This window comes from Gopherus evgoodei, chromosome 1 (assembly GCF_007399415.2).
Source record: "Gopherus evgoodei ecotype Sinaloan lineage chromosome 1, rGopEvg1_v1.p, whole genome shotgun sequence".
Classification (NCBI taxonomy): Eukaryota; Metazoa; Chordata; order Testudines; family Testudinidae; genus Gopherus; species Gopherus evgoodei.
The window spans coordinates 363469890-363490121 of record NC_044322.1 but is presented as its reverse complement, the minus strand read 5'-3'; the positions used below and the strand labels follow the sequence as shown (position 1 = coordinate 363490121).

The window sequence follows — 20232 nt, the reverse complement described above, 5'->3', positions numbered from 1 at the left end:
ACATTTCACCAAAATCGCTTTTTGAGAAGGAGAATTGCCAACTTCTGTAAAGGTCTATTTAATAAGGATGTATGTCTATCCATATCTCGTCTTTTAAGATGTGAGCAGTACATGTGTGTGACTGTGAGCCATAGCTGTGAGTAATGATGATTAAGGAAAAAAAATTCTTAGAATCAAACAAGTGGGATCTAGTGACTATGGCAGGTGAAGGTACTGTGTGATTCAGGATTCACTGGTAGGGAATGAGCTCTAATGACTAGAGCAGAGGGTTGGGATTTGGGGCTTTGCTATCTCTGGGTGAAATGGACTAGGCACATTGGAATTACTATTTTATTTTTGTATTCATTCGTTTTAAATGATGGGCTCTCTGATGCACTGTCTGTCTCTGTTTCATACTGCACTGACTGCTCTGTCAGGGCTTGTCTACACAGAGCTGCATTAGTCTGCACTAAATTCCAGGGTGCACTGGCATGTTGTGAACTAACTGGCCACTGCTGACATGCACTAAAGTTCGGTAGTGCACACAGGGGAACTCTTAGTGTGTGCCAGCAAGGGTCTAAGTGAGCCAGTTAGCACAACACAATAGTGAGCATTGGAATTTACGCTCCTCTGATGTGGACTAAAGCACCGTGTAGACAAACTCTCAGTGTTTAAAGAAACTAGAGTGAGACTATTGAAATTTGTTTCACGCTAATTACAGTGCTTGATATTTGGCTTCATGTAAAAGTATACTTGCACAAAGGCCTTCTAATTCAGTGCAACTCACGTGAAAACAACATCACTCATTACCTTCTGAGGCTGGGACTGGATAACAGGGGATGGATCACATGGTAATTGCCCAGTTCTGTTCATTTCCTTTGAAGCATCTGGCGTTGGCCGCTGTCAGAAAACGGGATACTGGGCTAGATGGACTATTGGTCTGGCCCAATATGGCCATTCTTATTTTCTTTGATCCAGGTACTAATGGAGACTCTTGGTGCCTTGGGTGCTCAATGCCGATGGGCTGCCTGCAACATCTATTCTACTCTCAATGAAGTGGCTGCTGCCCTGGCTGAAAGTGGTAAGGGATTTTGCCTTCTTCCGCGTGCTTTAGAGAGATTCCTGTCAGCCTTTAAATATCGATACTTTAAAAGAGGACACTGCTCAAGTGTATTATGTTCTTTTTCAAATAGTTTTCCCTTCAATGTAAAATAAACCTTTAGAAGCTTGATATCTTTACAGTGTTTCTTTATTCATCTCCCTTCCACCTTGTATGTTCACATACGTGTGTAGGCTGTTAAATTATGAGGCCAGGTTGCATATGTTCATTTATTGTTTAGAGTTACTTAGAAAGCTGGATTGCTCACCCTGCTTTGTTCTTGCAGGGTTGCTGGTGAGTATTAGCCATTCGTATTGATTTAATCAAATATATCTCTTCTCAGAAGGAGAGAAAATTCTGTGGATTTGAGACTTAAGGAATGAAACTGGAAATCAAACTTTGGCCTAAGCAGCCTTGACAAGAAATGTGGCTTGTTTAGCATTAGAGGTTAAGATTTTCAAAGCAGTGCAGGGGATTGAACTACACATCTTCTAGTAATTTTAATGCATTTCAATCCCCTGCTCTGCTTTGAAAATCACAGCCAGAAATTTTGCTTCTCTGGAGTGTAAATGTACTTAACAGTTGATATCATCTGTTGCTAGCCCACCCTATAGTCTGTACAAGAATGCTGCCTGGGCAGCCTTTTGATATGTAAATAACCATTGCATATGCTGTAAATATTACTGTCCCTGCAAATGGCTTTCTGTACTATAGCTAGGAATTAAGAATTGGATCCTCCCCCTGAAGATAGTATATTTGAAGACTGGCTAGAACAACAATGAAAAGGTCTTGTGGGGGGAGGGGGGAATCCCAACTCAGCTTTATGACTTTTTGAAAAGCCCTTTCAAGACAGTCACTCTCCAATAAGGCTCACTTCTACCTGCTGCCCATGGTACCATGTCAGCACCTCCGCAACTAAAAGAGGCAAGAACCAGACGTCCACTAGAGCGAGCGCTGCATCCAGCCAGATTCTGCCAACATGGGCACTCTCACGGTGACAGGAAGCAGCGCGTCACCTTGACCATTCCACCTTTGCCAGGCTAGGAGAACACTTAGGCGACACTTTCTTAGATTGCATTAGTACTGAACTTTCCTCCTGTCTCTATCAGGGTTCCCTGTCTTTGCCTGGAAGGGAGAATCTGAAGATGACTTCTGGTGGTGTATCGATCGCTGTGTCAACGTTGAGGGATGGCAGCCTAATATGGTGGGTCTAAAACATGGTAGGATCTCAAACATCTGGCACGAGTAGTAGCAGTTCTAAAGGCTGATGTCTGAACTATAGCCTAGAGAGATGAAGGGTGGAGTAGGGGCCACAAAAGATTTGGAATTATAAAATGTTTTTCCCTATTAAGCCTTTGAATGTAGAGTTCGGTGTTTCTTCATCAACAGCTAATCATACTGCTTGCCACCTACGTAGCACTTATCTTCAAAGTGCATTACAATTATGAACTGATCCTCGCAACATAAGGAATGAACTCATCACTGTCTTACAAGTAGGGAATTGGAGGAGGTGGTTGACTCACTTGCGAGAGACCTTACATGGAGCCAGTCCAGTTCTTGTCTATACAGGAAGGTTGCACCAGTTTTACTTAAGTCAGTTTTTAAACCAATGTAGTTAAACTGGTGCAAAGCCCTGTAAAAATGCTCTTACTTCACTTTGAGCAGTTTATTTCAGAATAAATTTTAAACCTGTTCCCAGACGACTTAAGCTAAACTGCAAAAAACCACTCAAAGCAAAATAAGCATCCGCGCAGCAGTTTGCACCAGTTTAACTAGATCATCTTAAATTCACACCTTAGGTTATACCAGGACAACTTTCCCATTTAGACAAGGCCTCAAGTTCAGAGTCAGGGTTAGGACTCCAGAGACCTTGACAACTAGCCTGGGCTCGTTGTATCAGATTGCAAAACAGTAAAAAGTGTAGCTTCTTGCTTTAATGGCTTGTGACATCTTTGCTCATAGGGCAAACACAGAACGCTGAACTTGGCAAATGGAATAGTTTTCAGTTCTCAAATGTTTTATTCCTACAACACTTAAGACTGGTCCTTGGCTCTGGAGCTCGCAATCTAACGGATGGTGGATATTGTGATGTATTTGTATTGCTTAAGTTTGCTCATATTGAATTATTTGGGATGTACTCGTGTTTTCTTTTGTTAAGCACACCTCTGTTCACTTTATTTCATCCATTCACTTTAGAAGAATTGGGGAATAGTCAGATAATCCATCCCCTCATCCATAAACCTGCATATGGAAAATTCAATTAAAGAAATGATAAACGGCTTATGTTGGGGAATAAGCTCCCATCAGTAGTGATGGCAATCACTGAGGTGGTGGTGTCAGAGAAATTGAAACCCTTCCTTCACCTGGCACGTTTGTCTTATGATAGTTTGACTTGGCTTCTTGGTTCTGTGAAATATGTTAGGATGGCTGATGGCGTCTCAGAATTCCTTTTTGTGAGAATGGCATTGTGGATCTGCAGAGCTCTTTGAGGTGGTCCACATGACACAGTATATATCCCCTGTGGGTACTCCACCATAGGATATGCATGAGCTCATGCACTCGTGACTGGAAATTGTAAATAGCAGTTACCGCACTTGCGCAAAGTAGAGCTTTGTGCTCCCATGTGAAAGCATAGAAGGAGGTGCAGACCTAGTTCCCACCACTCCAGTTCCTTCTCAACCGCCTGCAGCTTGAGATAGCACTGTTGTGGTGTCCTCTGTTTACAACTTCCCGCTTTCCTTACCCTTTATCGTTTATGTTGTATTTTATTTATTTAGTTATTATTTTTGAGTTAATTTTTTCTTAATTTTAACACAGCTTTTTCATGAGGGGATGGGGGTCCCCTCCTACAAACTTCTTGCATTAGTGCTTTTGCCATTTCCCTGTGTTATGCCTAAAACCCCACAGTTCAAGTCCTGCCAGACCTGCCATTTCCACATAGTGACAGGCATTCTAGTTGTCTCCGAGACACATCCTGTCAAAGCACAAATCTGCCTGGGTTCAAAGGCAGGTCTCATAAAGATAGAGAGGCTAGGTTGAAGCTCCTCTTAGTAGAACACTCCCTATCTCCAATGGGGTCTGCTTCCTCCTCCCCCACCGTACATCAACTTCAGTCTCTCAGGCTGCTCCAGTGGCTTCCAGAGCCTTCTAGGTAGTTCCAGAGATAAAGTCCTCTAAAACGACGAAGTCCCTCTTGTTAGGGGGCTTATTCCTTCACCCTCTCACTTCCCTGGTCTTTCTCGCAGGAACAGAGAACAACCATACCCGAAGTCCAAAGGCGCAAACAATTTGATGTTTTTGGGATGAACTTCTGGCAAGCATGATTCCAGTTTCCTTCCTTAGTGTCCCCCTTCCCAGCTTTGACACCACAGAGCCTTGCCTGTGTCCCTGTCCTTGTCCCTGTTCCCATCCCCCCTTTAGCAGGACATGATTTTAATTCCCCCATCCCTGGTCCCTGGTCCCATTCTCTCCCCCCAGCCCCCTTCCTGTTTGACTGCAGACTATATAGTAAAACCTGAGTTATGCTTAGCTAGACCTTAACCAATCATTTTACTGAAATTTAACTAACCAATCCTAACATATTGTAACGTGGTTATTTAACCAATTATATCCTATCACCTTCATTGGTTTACACCCAACAAAATTAATTATACAGCAGACAGAAACAATCACAGAACCAGACAGAGACTATGCAAATAAACATACAAAAGAATACAGAAATGAGGATTTCACAACTACATCTATACAGACATAAGGGTTTTCCAGCTGTGTCTATTGATAAGTGAGTTCTTGCCGGACAGGCTGCTATCAAACTAAGTTTCCTTTTACATCTTCTAGGCTCTACCCTTCCTCTGGAGGTGATAGGAATATCAGGACAGGATTGTATTCCTAATAGCCCAATAGCACCTTATTTCAATATGACTAGTTTGGAATGTGAGGATGTGACCATACACTTCCAGCTTATGGCTGCCTAACTACATCTTAGTTGAAGGCCTTAGCCTGTCACAGTAAGAGAAGGCCATTACACAGACAGTGATTTTGATTCTTTCTTTTATATCTCTATAACTAGCTAAGTGATAAGAATACACCTAAATTCTTAAAGTATAAGCTTTTGCAGACAGGCCTGAATATCTATATCCTAACACCTCTCATCTACCAAACTCTAGAAAGAGGGGTAGGTCACCTTATAGTGCAGACTCTCGGGAGACCTCGCATCCCATATTGGGACTGCAACATGGCCTTTCATTCACCCTTATGCCAGGCATTACATAATCTTACCTGCTTCCAGGACTGACAATACCTTTGGTGAAGTCGTCCTCCAAACTGTCTTGGATTTTTCTCTTCAGCACCCACCTCCACATTCAGATACTGCTTGGGAGTCTCCTACAGTAGAGCAGGAGGAGAGGTTACTTACCTGCACAGTGAGTTCTTTGAGATGTTTTGTCCCTTCGGGCACTCCACGTCCCATCCTCCTTCCCTGCTGCAGTCTTCAGCTTCGTGGTTGCAAAGGAATTGGAGTGGCAGCGAGTCTGCCCCTCCTTATATGTCCTCAGACGGGAGCATGAGATGCTGCCCTGTGTCAGCATAGACCTGTGGACAACGCTGTTCACAATCTCCAGTCAAGAGTGTACCAACTCTGTTCTGTGCATGAAGCAAAGTGAAATATGTCATCTGAGGACAGACGTATGAAGGGGAAATAGCTGCTAAATAGAAAGGATACAGCAAATTGATCTGGGGGACATTTGGGAATTACTATTTTAAAAAGAACCTTCTAGTCTGACAAGCAGCTGCAATGAGAGACTAACAGGATTCCAGGTTTGCATTGCTGGAGGCATAAAATGCAAATCAAAGGAGAAGGTATTTCTACGTAGGCGTAGGCGACGGATTAGATCTCTGCTGGGATAGTGGACGCAGCAATTGTCTGTGCCAGAGGATATAAATGTCCCTTTTGAAGAGAGTGCAGAGTGAAGATGCAGAGATGTTTCTGTTACTGTGTTTTGGCCCCTCAGAGTTCTCTGAACCAAGCTGAGCGCACTAAAATCAGGAGGGGGTTGATAAAGTGCAGCTGCACTAACAGTCTGGTCTAACAAAAAGTCTGGCTTTGACTGCAAGTAGCAGCAAAAAGGCAGGCTGGGGCTAATGTTCAAAAAGGTTGATTTGCATGGAAAACGCCCCTGGTGTGGTCATGCAGGTGAAGATTGGTTTGCTAAAATGATAGCTAGGAAGGATTCTAATGAAACAAAAGAAGGATGATGTGTGAGGAAACTAAAGGAAAATCAGCATGTGGTGGATCTTGCTCTTAGAGCACTTGGTGTCCATTCTGCTGTCTGAAGGTGACCATCTGTTGAGGCATTCCAGGGACTCATTCTCTAGCCTCAGTGTCCTCTTACCTTATACTCTCCTAGGAAGGAGAAATTTGCCAGAGCACAGAATTCTGCCCTGTTTATGCATTTTCACAAGAGGTCTCTTTGCCCTATCAATTAAATGAGGATTAATGAAACCAAGAGATTCAGTAGCTGTATGTACCCCTAGTGAAATATGGGTAGCTTGAAAGGAATCAAGAGTAGAGAATGGGTCTTATCTCTAATATTTCACTCTCATGTCAGTTTCTTCATTCCATTAGATCTCTAGATTTTAAATGAAAGGTTAATCTGAGCACAGGTCTGAGAGTCAGGAACTCCTTAGTTCTGATCTGGGCATTGCCACCTCTCGGTGTGGATTTGGCAAGTCATTTAACTGCTCATTGCCTCAGTTTCCCCATATGTAGAATGGAGATTATGTCTATTCACATGGGAGTTTGTTTTCTTGTAAAGCACTTGGAAGAGGAAAAGGAAATGGTGTTGATTACTATTATTTAATAGTTTGTGAAGCGCTGACAGTGTGCTACTCTTTCCAAACATTCAGAAAGGAACAGTTGGTCCCTGCTCTGAGGAGCTCGTCATTAAGGAGGAGAGAGAGATTATGGGAATGTGCTCCAATAATAATCAGCACTTCTAATTTCCAAATCACTATATAAACAACGAATGATGGCAGAATTGTGGTTCAATGCACACACCGCAAGCCATGTTATCACAGAAGGAAAACTTAGATGGATATTGCCAAGTACTTGTCTGATATTCCATTATGTGGTGTGTCTGTAAAAGCTGGGAGTGAATTTTGTGTTTGGAATAGAGCTAAAAAGAACAGAGCGGTGTTTAGCAATTGTTTGATTCTGTACAGAGTAGCACCAATTAACAACTGGGCACGCCCCAGAGCCAGTAGAGGGCGCCAGGAGCCAGGCTTTCACGCCCTCAGCACATCATCTGCTGTTCATTGAAACCTGCTTTGTGTTCCTTCTGGGATCTGGCCGCTGTCTCCTGCTCTTGGGTGATAACTCATTATGTGCTGTGCTGGGGATGTCACTTCAGCTACCTACCTGGAGCTGGCCAAGGGGAGTGGAGGAGTTAAAGAGGTGAAAACTTTGTCTGTATCGATTTTTTTCAGCCTTTTAACTAGATCCCAGTGGGAACCTTGCGAAATCCTGTGCAATATAAACCTGGGAATAAAAGGCTCTTTCCTGAAAACCCTTTAGGATGGTCACAGCTCTATATTCCAGCCAGGTACAGTCCACCCAGCAGTATCACAGACGGGACTAGACACCTGAGTGCAGCTGCATATCTTGAGACTCAAGCAAAGCAGAATTTTCTGGTAACAACGGGCTGAAGTGCTCTTTATTGCCTGGCTGTTGGGATGCAGAGATGGCAGTGATTGGCATGCTGTATGTAACATGGAGTGCTCAGCACCTAGAGTAGCAGGGTCCTGTGTGCTAGTGGAACATAATGGGTTCCTTAGAGACCCCAACATACCAGCCTAGAGTCATGTGCAGAGCTCTCCATCCTTTTGGTGCGTGTTAGGATTAGCTGAGAGGATGTAATTGGAAGTGGTGAGGATTGGGGCCATGGTATTTGGAAGGGGACCACTACCACTTGAGAATCTCTATTAGGTGGCCTTTTCTAATCCTTTCTGTGGGTCTTCAGTTACTACACATCAGGGACCATGAACCCTGGTCCTTAGGGCTTTTTGGCTCTAGCAGGGTCCATCCTGCCACCCAGGGACCTGATAACTGTTGTCAGAATAGGAGCTGAGCTCAGACACAGCCCTGGGGGATGACTGCCAGAACACTGGGGGAGCTCCGATTGGTCCACAGCACCTATTTAAACCTACCACAGGAACAGGAAGTCGTCTGTGCAATTAGGATCCATGTTGTTCTGGATTGTGTGCCTTGTGTTTCATGCTCCCCTGGCTTTACTTCCTGATATCTTGTACTGACTTGACTTTGGTTATTGATCTGTGGTTCTGCTCTCAAGTTTGTCTCCTTCTTCTGATCTCCTGCTACCTGATCCTGCCTGCCTCCCGACTCTTGACTCTGTTTCCCCTCTGGCCTATTTCTGACTCTGATCTCCTGGAGTCAGACTCAGCCTGACTCCTACTTTGACCAGCAGGTCACACCACCCCTGTCCCGGTCGCGACAGCAGGCAATGATTATAATCACATCGTGTTAGATAACATTTTTGGCCGAAAATCCTTGATCCATCTTGCATATGCTATTGTATGCTGCAGAAAATTCTAAAAATAAAATGAACTAGTGTCAAGGAGTATCTGGACATTCACACTAATAGTTTGTTGTAGCCTGTGCTACATCTTTATTATTGATTACATGTACTTAGTAACTGTCTAGTAGTGACATTTTCATGTGCTAGCTTACGTTGAGTTTATATAACACTGGCAATGGATGGATTAGAACTGGGCTTCCAAACTTTTCAGTACTGGGGCTTCTCTACAGATATTTTAAGATTTAGTGGCTCCCTACTACCAGATACCGTTTTTTTTTTATCCAACTCAGGAGGCTAGAAGAGTTCAGGACGCTAGTTTCAGGAGGGTCACTAAGGTTTGGACAGTTTTTCATCTTTATTAAACTACCTAGTTTATTTAATTATATAATCTTATCAGTATTTTTAAAACTATAATTTGAAAATATGGATTTTTGACGTGTTTGGACACAGCCTAAGATTTTAGTGACAAGAATGGGCCTGTTAAATAAAAGTTATCCCATTATTGCACCTGCTTTGTTAAATCTCACATGACACAGAAGCTGAGCCATGTTTGCTGTGTCTGTGGATTCATCCAGCTGCAGTGCAAAATATTGATCCTTCTGAGCTTGTTCTGTCAACTGGCCCTGGCCACAAGACAAGAAAATCCAAACATCCTGTACCTATCATCGTATTGTCTGCTTTTCTTCCTTTTCTGCTTAACTGCATTAAAATCATCATCATCTTCAGCCCAGCCTTTGCTATATGTAGACTTAGCACTCAGTAAAAACTGTCCTGTTGTAAAGTAAAATGCACCTGCTTTTTCCTCTGCCCCGCCCCATTCCCCTGTTGGCTGGTGCTGGTGCCACAGGCAGCACTGTCTTAGGGTATGTCTACACTACCCATCGGATTGGCGGGCAGCGATCAATGCAGCGGCGGTTGATTTATCGCGTCTAGTCTAGAGGTGATAAATCGACCCCCGAGTGCTCTCCCGTCAACTCCTGTACTCCAGCCCCGCGAGAGGCACAGGCAGAGTTGACGGGGGAGCGGCAGCAGTTGACTCACCGCGGTGAAGACACCACGATAAGTCGATCTAAGTACGTCAACTTCAGCTACATTATTCACGTAGCTGAAGTTGCGTAACTTAGATCGATCCCTCCCCCTAGTGTAGACCAGGGCTTAGTATCTCTTCGCGCTCTTCTCCAACAGGGGGGTTCAGACAGGAGACTTCCTGCTGAATGCTTCCCACCGCAGCAAGTCTCCCTGTTGGAAGCCCTCTGTAGGAGTGGAGGGCACAGAGGGGCTGCCTGCACCACAGCAGCTGCAGCATAAGATGCAGACGCAGGTAAAACAGGTGATTTGTTAAGCTTATTTCATTTGCTTCTTAATTAGAAAACACAAAAATGGTCATGTCAATTAAAAAAAACTCCCTTTGTGGGTCCCCAGGGGAGCCATAGCTCACTGGATTAGAAAGCTTGAGATCTTTTTTCTTCTCTAATTTCTAGGATTCCAGGCTGAATTATGGTTCTTAGTAAGGCATTAATTTTTCAGAGACCACTTAACTTGTATTTAATATAGAACCAGCATAAGTAGATCTTCTCATTTTAATTGTTTTAATAAAGCAATAAGTCTGGCTATTACTTTCCACCGTGAGGAGCACATTCTATAAGGAATGTCTTTTAGAGTGTGGTTTTTATCTCCTTCGGTAAAGGGGTTCATTAGGAGGAACTGGATGGTTCAGGGGACTGGTGATCTGCTAGGGAGCCTCGTATTTCTAGGTTCCAAGGTCAAATCCAACCTGGGAAGGTTGTGATTAAACGTTACTGACTAAAGGCTGTTCAGTGGCCTATGTGAAACATGATGGGTTTCCCAGTATAAAATTATTATTACATTTATCGTTAGTTGGCCTCACTGTTTGCAGCTGGAGCAGAAAGGCCAGAGACTGGGCTATGGCCAACAAACATTTCCCTGTCACTTCCTGAGATGATCCTTCCTGCTGGAGCAAGTGAGAGGAGCTTGCGCTGCTGCTGTTCGCACTGTCCCTAGTCTGGGGATAAATATTGAGGACCTCAGCAATGCCTCTCCAGCCTCGTTAAACAAAAACGTAACCAAAGTGTAATTGTTCCATTGAATAGTCCTTGTCTTGGCTTTCTCTGTGGTGTTGCAATGGCCTACATAATACCAAGACATGGACTTGCTTCAGAAGCTGAAATTTAGTGACAATTTACCCCTGGTGTTATTAACGAAGGTCAGTGGCCTTGCTGGATTTCAGTACAGTGACTTGGTGCAACTTTCTCATTACAGATCTTGGATGATGGAGGGGACCTGACCCACTGGATTTATAAGAAATACCCCAACATGTTTAAGAAGATCAAGGGGATAGTAGAAGAGAGTGTGACCGGTGTCCACAGGTAATGGAGCTGAATCCACAGCGAGCATGTAGCCCTCTGGGCAAAGGATCCTTGTGTGTCTCACATATACTCAGCAGTCACAAGAAGCTGTGACATACCATATCTCAGACTGTTGCCTGGACTTTATATGGCCTTGGAGTAGTTTCCTGTTGGTGTGGACTAGCTCTTAAAAAATAAAAAGTCACATTTACTCTCCTCTATCTAAAAATAAACTTAAAAACATCTAATGAGCTGAACCTGAGACTAGAAGATAGGAATTTCTGAGTTCTCATTCTGATTCTGCCATTGACTCTAGTGTGACCCTGAGAAAACATCTAACCTCTTGCTTTCCCCTTTGTAACATGGGGATAATACATGCCTGCCTTGCCAGGGAGGTGAAGAGGAAGGGATGATGAGAAGAGGAGTGAGGATTGGTGTTGCAGTGCAAGGGGAAAGTGTGGTTGGCTTTGGCGAAAGTGAGAAGCTTAGAGTCAATTCCAAACTGAAGTGCACAGGAAGGGAGTGAGATTGTAAGAGGAAATGACTCCTTTGCTTGAGGGAGGGAGAGAATTCCAGACAGACAAGTCAGCGTAAATGCTTACACCCATACCCCAGCCTGTGGAAGCAGAGGAGTGATGGGAGCAGAGCTGGCACCAGCCCAGCAAGCAGGTGCTTGCGGCGGCCAACGGAGAGGGGCGGCACGTCCAGCTCTTCGGTGGCGGGTCCCTCACTCACTCTCGGAGTCAAGGACCAGCTGCCGAATTGCCGCTGAAGACTGAAGCAGCAGCAGTAGAGCTGATCACGATCACAGCTTGCTGCCTTTTTTTTTTTATGCTGCTTGAGGTGGCAAAAACCCTGGAGCTGGCCCTGGGTGGGAGAAGTGATTAACAAAGTCAGAAGGAAGGTCTGAGCAAGTGTGTGGTTTGAGCAAATCAGCAAGTCAGTTTTCAGTTGGAGGAGGCGGTGGATTGCAAGGTAGTGAAGGTGACTCAGAACAGTAGGGAGGAATAGGAAGCTAGCAAAGGTGACAGAGGATGAGGGTGACAGTCTTCTTTTTTTTTCTTGCAGTGAGAGCATAGTGTGGCTGCGTCTCTCTAAACTGGCTGAAGTTTAGAATAGGGATCTAGGCATGCTGTGAAAAAGGGAATTGAAACTGTTGAGACAGGAAGTGCTGGCTGAAACCTGACTAAGATTTCAGCAGAGGCAGGGTGAAGAAAAGGACCTGGTTTGACAGTATTCTATCAGTGGCAGTCGGAGATGTATGGGTAAGGTAGATGTGTAGAGAGCCAAGTAAGGTTAAAGGTAACTCCCTGCGTTCTTGCTTCAAGAGTGCGGCTAAGGTCTGATGGGAGGCACACAGGGAACGCAAAACATGCATTGAGTTTCTGAAGCATTGGGTATGGGAAATCACTGTATCTGGGAGCTAATGCTTGAGGCTTGTAGATGGGTCAGAGAGTGCAGTGAGGGAAATACACAGTGGGGCAGTTTGTGCACAGAAGTGTTGTCCAGGTTGTGGTAAACAGTAGAGAGCAAGATGAGAGTCTTCTGGAGAAGGCATAATTGTACTCAGTGTATATTTGTGAGAGAGCTGATTGATCATATTCTGGTTTGCAGGATACCAGCCAACTCTTGAACACACAACAATTGAATACTTTCAGGTTCTCTTCCTGTTTGTATTCTAGCATGTAGATTTGCTATCTTGTTTATGTTTTCACTCTCCAAGTAGTTAATCATAACTGAGTACTTCCACAGAGAGATGCATTTCTAGCTATTGCCAGTAACAAAAGTTCAACGCAGCACGTACTGCAGCATGATTGGAACTTGCCTTATGTTGCAGTCAGTGTACTGACTATGCCATTTTAAATGTTAGTTGGTCCAAATACCCATCTTAGTGGTTGCACTTTGTAAGGCTGTTATGAGTCTCTCACTGTGACCAGCTCTTACTACTTGCACCTAAATTGTAAGAAATGTGGGAGGAGGGCTTTAGGAACACACATATTTTGCACTGAAAGGGCACCAAAGGGTATTGATCTGAAGTTGCAAGGGGCATGCTGTAGTGCTCTTGATAAACATGTAAAGGAGCAAAGGACAGAACATGCTTTAGAGTCTAATCTGATCCTGGCAATTTTTCTGGAGGGGACAAGCATAAATGCGTTTACGAAATGAGGGACACACCTCCCATGCTGGAATTGGTAGGATGTCCATAGGTAGATTCTAACTTTGCCTTTGGAGATATGTGCCACTCCTTGCCAGCTAATCAAGAGAGGTAAGAGCGTGTGGAGGCAGAACATAGGAAAACCTTCCTCAGTTCATTTTTCATTCTCCTGTTCTTTCCCTTATTCCTTACAGGTTATACCAGTTATCTAAAGCTGGGAAACTCTGTGTCCCAGCTATGAACGTCAACGACTCTGTCACCAAACAGAAGTTTGACAACCTTTACTGTTGCAGAGAATCCATTCTTGATGGGTATGTAGCTCCCTGACTAAATAGAGCATCCTGCATGACTTTCATGCTTGGGTGCGTTTAGAATGGACAGAGGTCCACTAAACTGGGTGACTGGGCAACAAAATGCCAAATGAAATTCAAAATTGATATGTACAAAGTGATGCCCATTGGAAAAAATAAACCCACCTATACTTATACCAATTTTATTTAATCTTTTTGTTACTGACCTTGGCACAAAAAGTGGGAATGTGCTAATAAAGTTTGCGGATGATACAAAGATGGGAGTTATTGCCACTACAGAGGAAGACCGGGAAATCATACAGGAAGATCTAGATGACCTTGTAAACTGGAGTAATAGTAATAGGATGAAATTTAATAGTGAAAAGTGCAAGGTCATGCATTTAGGGATTAATAACAAGAACTATTGTTATAAACTGGGGACACATCAGTTGGAAGTAACAGAGGAGGAGAAGGACCTCAGAGTGTTGGTTGATCACAGGATGACTATGAGCCACCAATGTGATATGGCTGTGAAGAAAGCTGATACGGTCTTGGGATGCATCAGGTGAGGTTTTTCCAGTAGAGATAAGGAGATGTTAGTACCATTATACAAAGCGCTGGTGAGACCTCATCTGGAATACTGTGTGCAGTTCTGGTCTCCCATGTTTACGAAGGATGAATTCAAACTGGAACAGGTTCAGAGACGGGCTACTAGGATGATCCAAGGAATGGAAAACCTGCCTTATGAAAGGAGATTCAAAGAGCTTGGCTTTTTTAGCCTAACCAAAAGAAGGCTGAAGGGAGATATGATTGCTCTCTATAACTATATCAGAGGGATAAATACCAGGGAGGGAGAGGAATTATTTAAGCTCAGTACCAATGTGGACACAAGAACAAATGGATATAAACTAGCTATCAGGAACTTTAGACTTGAAATTAGACGAAGGTTTCTAACCATCAGAGGAGTGAAGTTCTGGAACAGCCTTCCAAGGGGAGCAGTGGGGGCAAAAGACGTATCTGGCTTCAAGACTAAGCTTGATAAGTTTATGGAGGGGATGGTATGATGGGATAGCCTAATTTTGGCAATTAATTGATCTTTGAGTATTAGCGGTAAATATGCCCAATGGCCTGTGATGGGATGTTAGATGGGGTGGGATCTGAGTTACTGCAGAGAATTCTTTCCTGGGTGTCTGGCTGGTGAGTCTTGCCCACATGCTCAGGGTTTAGCTGATCACCGTATTTGGGGTTGGGGAGGAATTTTCCTCCAGGGCAGATTGGTAGAAGCCCTGGGGGGGGTTTCACCTTCCTCTGCAGCATGGGGCACAGGTCACTTCCTGGAAGATTCTCTGCACCTTGAAATCTTTAAACCATGATCTGAGGACTTCAATGGCTCAGACACAGGTTTGATACAGGAGTGGGTGGGTGAGATTCTGAGGCCCGCATTGTGCAGGAGGTCAGACTAGATGATCATAACGGTCCCTTCTGACCTTAAAGTCTGTGAGTCTATATAATGATGGGTTTTAAACTAACTGTTACTATTCAAGAAAGAGATCTTGGGGTCATTGTGGATAGTTCTCTGAAAACCTCGGCTCAACATGGAGTAACTGTCAAAAAGGCTGATGATGTTAGGAACTATTAGGAAAGGGATAGAAAATATTATAATGCCACTATAAAATCTATGATACAACTACCCCTGGAATACTGTGTCTGGTTCTGATCACCCATCTCAAAAAGGATACAGTGGAACTGGAAAAGGTTAAAAGACAGCAAAGATTATCCAGGGTACAGAATAGCTTCCGTATGAGGAGACTAAAAAGATTAGGGCTGTTCAGCTTAGAAAAGAGATGGTTAAGGAGGGATATGATAGTGGTTTATAAAATCATTAAAAAGTGAATGGGCAAGTATTGTTTACCCTTTCTCACAATACAAAACCAGGGGTCATCCCATGAAATTAATAGGCAGCAGGTTTAATACAAACAAGAGGAAATACCTTTTCACACAACCCACAACTAACCTGTGGAACTCATTGCCATGGAATGTTGTGATGGCTAGAAGTATAACTGGGTTCAAAAATAAACTAGATAAGTTCCTGGAGGACAGGTCCATCAATAGCTTTTAGCCAAGATGGTTAGGGATGTAACCGCATGCATGTGGTGACCCTAAACCTCTGACTGCCAGAAGCCTGGAGGAAAAAACAGGAGTAGACAACTCCAAAATTCTCTGACCTGTACACCTTCCTGAAACTCTGGTACTGGCTGGTGTCTGAGACAGGATACTGGGCTAGATGGACCATTGGTCTGACCCATTGTGGCCGTTCTTAATGTTCTAAGAGGTCATGTGGAAATGTTAAAGTTTAATTTCTTGTAAGAACACAGGATTTGCCTTAGTGGCTCAGACCATTTGTCCATCTAATCTAATGTTCCGTGTCCTTCATTGCCTAATACCTAATGTTTCAATGGAAGGTAGAGATTCCCCAATATGTACCTAATTAGTAGTGCTCACGCTGTGCAGGGGAACTGGGACAAAAATACTTCTGATCTTGTGGTGATCAACTGATGCTTTAAATCAGAAGATTTGTTCTTCTTCGAGTGATTGCTCATATCCATTCCAGTTAGGTGTGCGCACCGTGCGTGCACGTTCGTCGGAAACTTTTTACCCTAGCAACTCCAGTGGGCCGGCAGGTCGCCCCCTAGAGTGGTGCCGCCATGGCGCTCGATATATACCCCTGCTGGCCCACGCGCTCCTCAGTTCCTTCTTACCGCCGTGTCGGTCGTTGGAACTGTGGAGCACGGCTTGCTGTCCTCCACGTCCCTAGCTCTCCTTCGTTTTACGGTTCATAGTTGTAGTTAGTAGTAAATAGTTATAAAAGTATAGTCAGTTAATTGTTGTTTGTAAATAGTTGTAAATACTTGTTAGCGGTTTGGGCCGTAGCCCTTCCCGGCACCGGGCCCATGCCTGGTTCGCCGGGCTTCAAACAATGCGCGGCCTGTAAGAAGCCGATGCCGACCAGCAATCCCCATGACGCTTACCTAAAGTGCCTGGGGGAATCGCACATTTCGGACAAGTGCCGCATTTGCAAGGCTTTTAAGCCTAGGATAAAAAGGGAGAGGGACCAGAGATTAAGGACTCTCCTTATGGAAGCGGCACTCAACCCGGTAACTTCGCAGACCATCACCTCTACACCGGCACCGGACCGCGCCAGCATCGGAAAGACATCCTGGCACCGTCCTTCCCCGGCACCGGGACCCGAAGCAAGGCCCTCGAAGTCTGCGACTCCATCCAGGCAGACTCGAGTGGAGCGCCCGGCACCTACCTCGGCCGCAGCACCACCAGCAGGGATCCCGTCGACTCCGGGCCCTGAGGGTCCGTCGAGTCCGGTCCCTCCTAGCTCCCCCATAAGATCTGGGGTTGAGCTATTGGTCCCATTGATGCCAGAGACTTTTGCTTCGGCACGGGACCTGATCGCTCTTACAGAGCCAACCCAGCCTCAGCCCCTGGTGCCCCCGGTGCGGGTTGTGTCCAGAGGCAAGCCAACGATGAGAGTGCCGTCTCAGGACTCACGATCGCTGTCGAGGTCCCATCGCTGTGGACGCTTTTGCTCCCGGCGCCGCTTGCAGTCCCGGCACCGCTCCCCTTGGCGGTACCGGTCGCACTCGCGGTGCCGGTCATCCTCCAAACAGTCCCAGTCTGGTTCAAGTCACCGCTACCGGCACCGGGACTCTAGGAGCCGTTCCCATCGGCGATCAACTCTCCGGTCGACCTCCCGGCACCGAGCTGGTGGCAGGTCCCGGTCCCGGTTGACCTCCCGGCACCGCGTCAGTGGCAGGTCCCGGTCCCGATCCCGGCACCGAGTCGAAGGCAGGCCCCGGTCCCGATCCCGGCACCGGTATGACTCCTGGTACCGGTCCCCGGCACCGAGAACATCTTCGGCGTCAGGACTAAGGGATCCCTACCAGCTGCGCTCGGCCCCTCCATGGCCTTCCAGACAGCCGTCTATGTCGTCACAGGCAGACAGTGTTTATGTGCTGGACACAGACAGACACGCGTCCCTTTTTCAGGACCCTCCTCCGCAGGACCAGGGACCGCAGCAATGGGGGTTCTGGACACCCTGGGCGTACCACCAAGCCCAGGGCCCCCAACAGCTTCCTCCTAGGCCTGCAATGGCTGAGCACAGGGCGCCAGAGGCATCTCTGTCTCGCCCCCCTCCCTCTCCGGACGGGGAGGACAGGTCCAAACAGCAGGACCCTGAGCTCCCTCCAGAGTCAGAGGCACGGGTTCAGACAGAGCCCCCCATGGACGCTGTTTTGCCAGGGGTCTCCTCATCGTCCTCTCCCGATGAGGCAGTGGCAGGCACATCTTCCACCAGCCCTCCCCCACTCGACCTCAGGGCGCACCAGGACCTCCTCAGGCGCGTAGCACAGAATTTAAACCTGCAAGCTGAGGAGGACTCCGAGATCGAAGATCCCGTGGTGAGCATCCTCTCCGCAGATGCTCCCACCAGGGTCGCCCTGCTCTTTATTAGGACTATCCAGGCCAACGCCAATACGATCTGGCAGTTGCCGGCCTCCATCCCTCCTGATGCACGAGGCGTGGAGCGTAGGTACATGGCTCCCTCCAGGGGCTATGAGTACCTCCATGTTCACCCGACACCGTGCTCCCTCGTAGTGCAGTCGGTGAACGAGAGGGAGCGTCACGGACAAGAGGCCCCAGCTCCCAAGTCCAAGGAGGCGAGGCGTATGGACCTCCTAGGCCGCAAGGTCTATTCGGCGGGTTCCCTTCAGCTCAGGGTTTCCAACCAACAAGCCCTCCTTAGCCGCTACACCTTTCTGGGTGGCAGCGGATAAGTTTAAGGAGCTGTTGCCACAGGAGGTGCGTCAAGAATTTGTGGCAATTCTTGACGAGGGCAAGAAGGTCACAAGAACCTCGTTGCAGGCCTCCTTGGACGCAGCAGACTCGGCCTCTCGAACCCTCACTTCAGGGGTTACAATGCGCCGCATCTCCTGGCTTCAGGTTTCTGGCCTTCCACTGGAGCTCCAATATACCATCCAGGACCTCCCGTTCGAAGGTCAGGGCCTGTTCTCGGAGAAGACAGACCCCAGGCTAAAAAACCTGAAGACAATCGGGTCATCATGCCCTCCCTTGGGATGCACACGCCCGGGACACAGCGCAGACCCTTCCAGCCGCAACAACAGCAGCAGCGCCGGCCGTACCCCCAGTTCCGCCAGCAGCAGGACCTCAATAGGCGCCGTGGCAGAAATGGCAGGCGCAGACAGTCGGACAACCAAGGGGGGCAGAACCAGAGCTCCTCCAAAGCCCCACCTGGGCCCAAACCTTCGTTTTGAAGGTGCGCCCGAGGGCGTGGTACCAGTTTCCCCCACGGATCCTTCCCCCCCATTTTCCAACCGCCTTTCGTTTTTGCTCCAGGCGTAGACCCAAATAACATCCGACCGCTGGGTCTTACGCACTGTGCAGACGGGATACCGTCTGCAGTTTACGTCTTACCCTCCCTCCCGCCCCCCACCCTCGTCCCTCTTCAGGGACCTCTCTCACGAGCAATTCCTCCACCAGGAGGTGCAGATGCTCCTCGACAAAGGAGCCATAGAGGCGGTTCCGGAGAACGAGAAGGGCAAGGGATTTTATTCCCACTACTTCCTGATCCCCAAGGCCAAGGGAGGCCTCAGACCTATCCTCGACCTGCGGGAATTCAACAAACATATGGTGAAGTTGAAGGTCCGCATGGTATCCCTGGGGACCATTATCCCATCTCTGGATCCTGGAGACTGGTACACCGCCCTTGACATGCAGGACACTTACTTTCATATCGCCATATTGCCACAACACAGACGTTTCCTTCGGTTCGTGGTCGACCGCCATCATTACCAATTTGCGGTCCTCCCGTTTGGCCTCTCCATGGCCCCGAGGGTATTCACAAAATGCATGGCAGTCGTCGTTGCATATCTTCGGCACAGTCGCATTCACGTGTTCCCTTACCTCGACGACTGACTGATTCGAGGCACATCAGAGCTGCAGGTCCGCAACCACGTCCGCAGGATCAGCGGACTCTTTGCTGCCTGGGGCCTCATTATCAGCGTGGACAAGTCCACTCTGCTCCCCACGCAGAGGATAGAGTTCATCGGGGCCGTTCTGGACTCCACCTTGGCCAGGGCCCTTCTGCCGTTGCCCAGGTTCCAGTCACTGTCGGCCATCATTCAACACTTGCAGGCGGCCCCCCTGACCTCTATAAGGACATGCCTAACCCTCTTAGGCCACATGGCGGCCTGCACATTTGTGACAGGTTATGTGCGGCTCCGCATGAGGCCCCTCCAATCTTGGCTCATCGCGCAGTACAAGCCGACCAGACATTCGCTGGACACAGTTATCACCATCCCCCAGGGGGTATTGGATTCCCTCCGGTGGTGGCTAGACCAGTCCGTAGTGTGTGCAGGGCTCCCGTTTCATCCGCCCCAACCCTCGGTGTCCCTAACAACGGATGCCTCAGACCTGGGCTGGGGGGCCCACCTGGGAACCCTGAGGACACAGGGCCTGTGGTCCCCTCAGGAAGTGGACCTCCACATCAACATACGGGAGTTGAGAGCAGTCCGTCTTGCTTGTCAAGCGTTCTCCCATCAGCTTCGAGGTCGTTGTGTCGCGGTGTTCACAACAAGCAGGGCAGCACGAGATCCCCTCCCCTATGTCAGGAGGTGATGCGGCTCTGGGACTTTTGTATAGCCCACTCCATTCACCTCACGGC

At 47.0% G+C, this 20232-nt stretch overlaps 1 protein-coding gene across 3 annotated transcripts in view; it reads left to right on the top strand.

Moving 5' to 3' along the window:
* Positions 1 to 20232, top strand: part of AHCYL2 (adenosylhomocysteinase like 2) — an 83729-nt gene that overhangs the window by 42281 nt on the left and 21216 nt on the right. For all 3 annotated transcript variants that reach the window (XM_030581425.1, XM_030581608.1, XM_030581517.1), the window contains exons 5-8: positions 958 to 1060; positions 2188 to 2282; positions 10951 to 11057; positions 13386 to 13502. In XM_030581425.1, coding sequence (XP_030437285.1) covers positions 958 to 1060; positions 2188 to 2282; positions 10951 to 11057; positions 13386 to 13502 — 422 coding nt within the window. The remainder of the gene's footprint in view (positions 1 to 957; positions 1061 to 2187; positions 2283 to 10950; positions 11058 to 13385; positions 13503 to 20232) is intronic.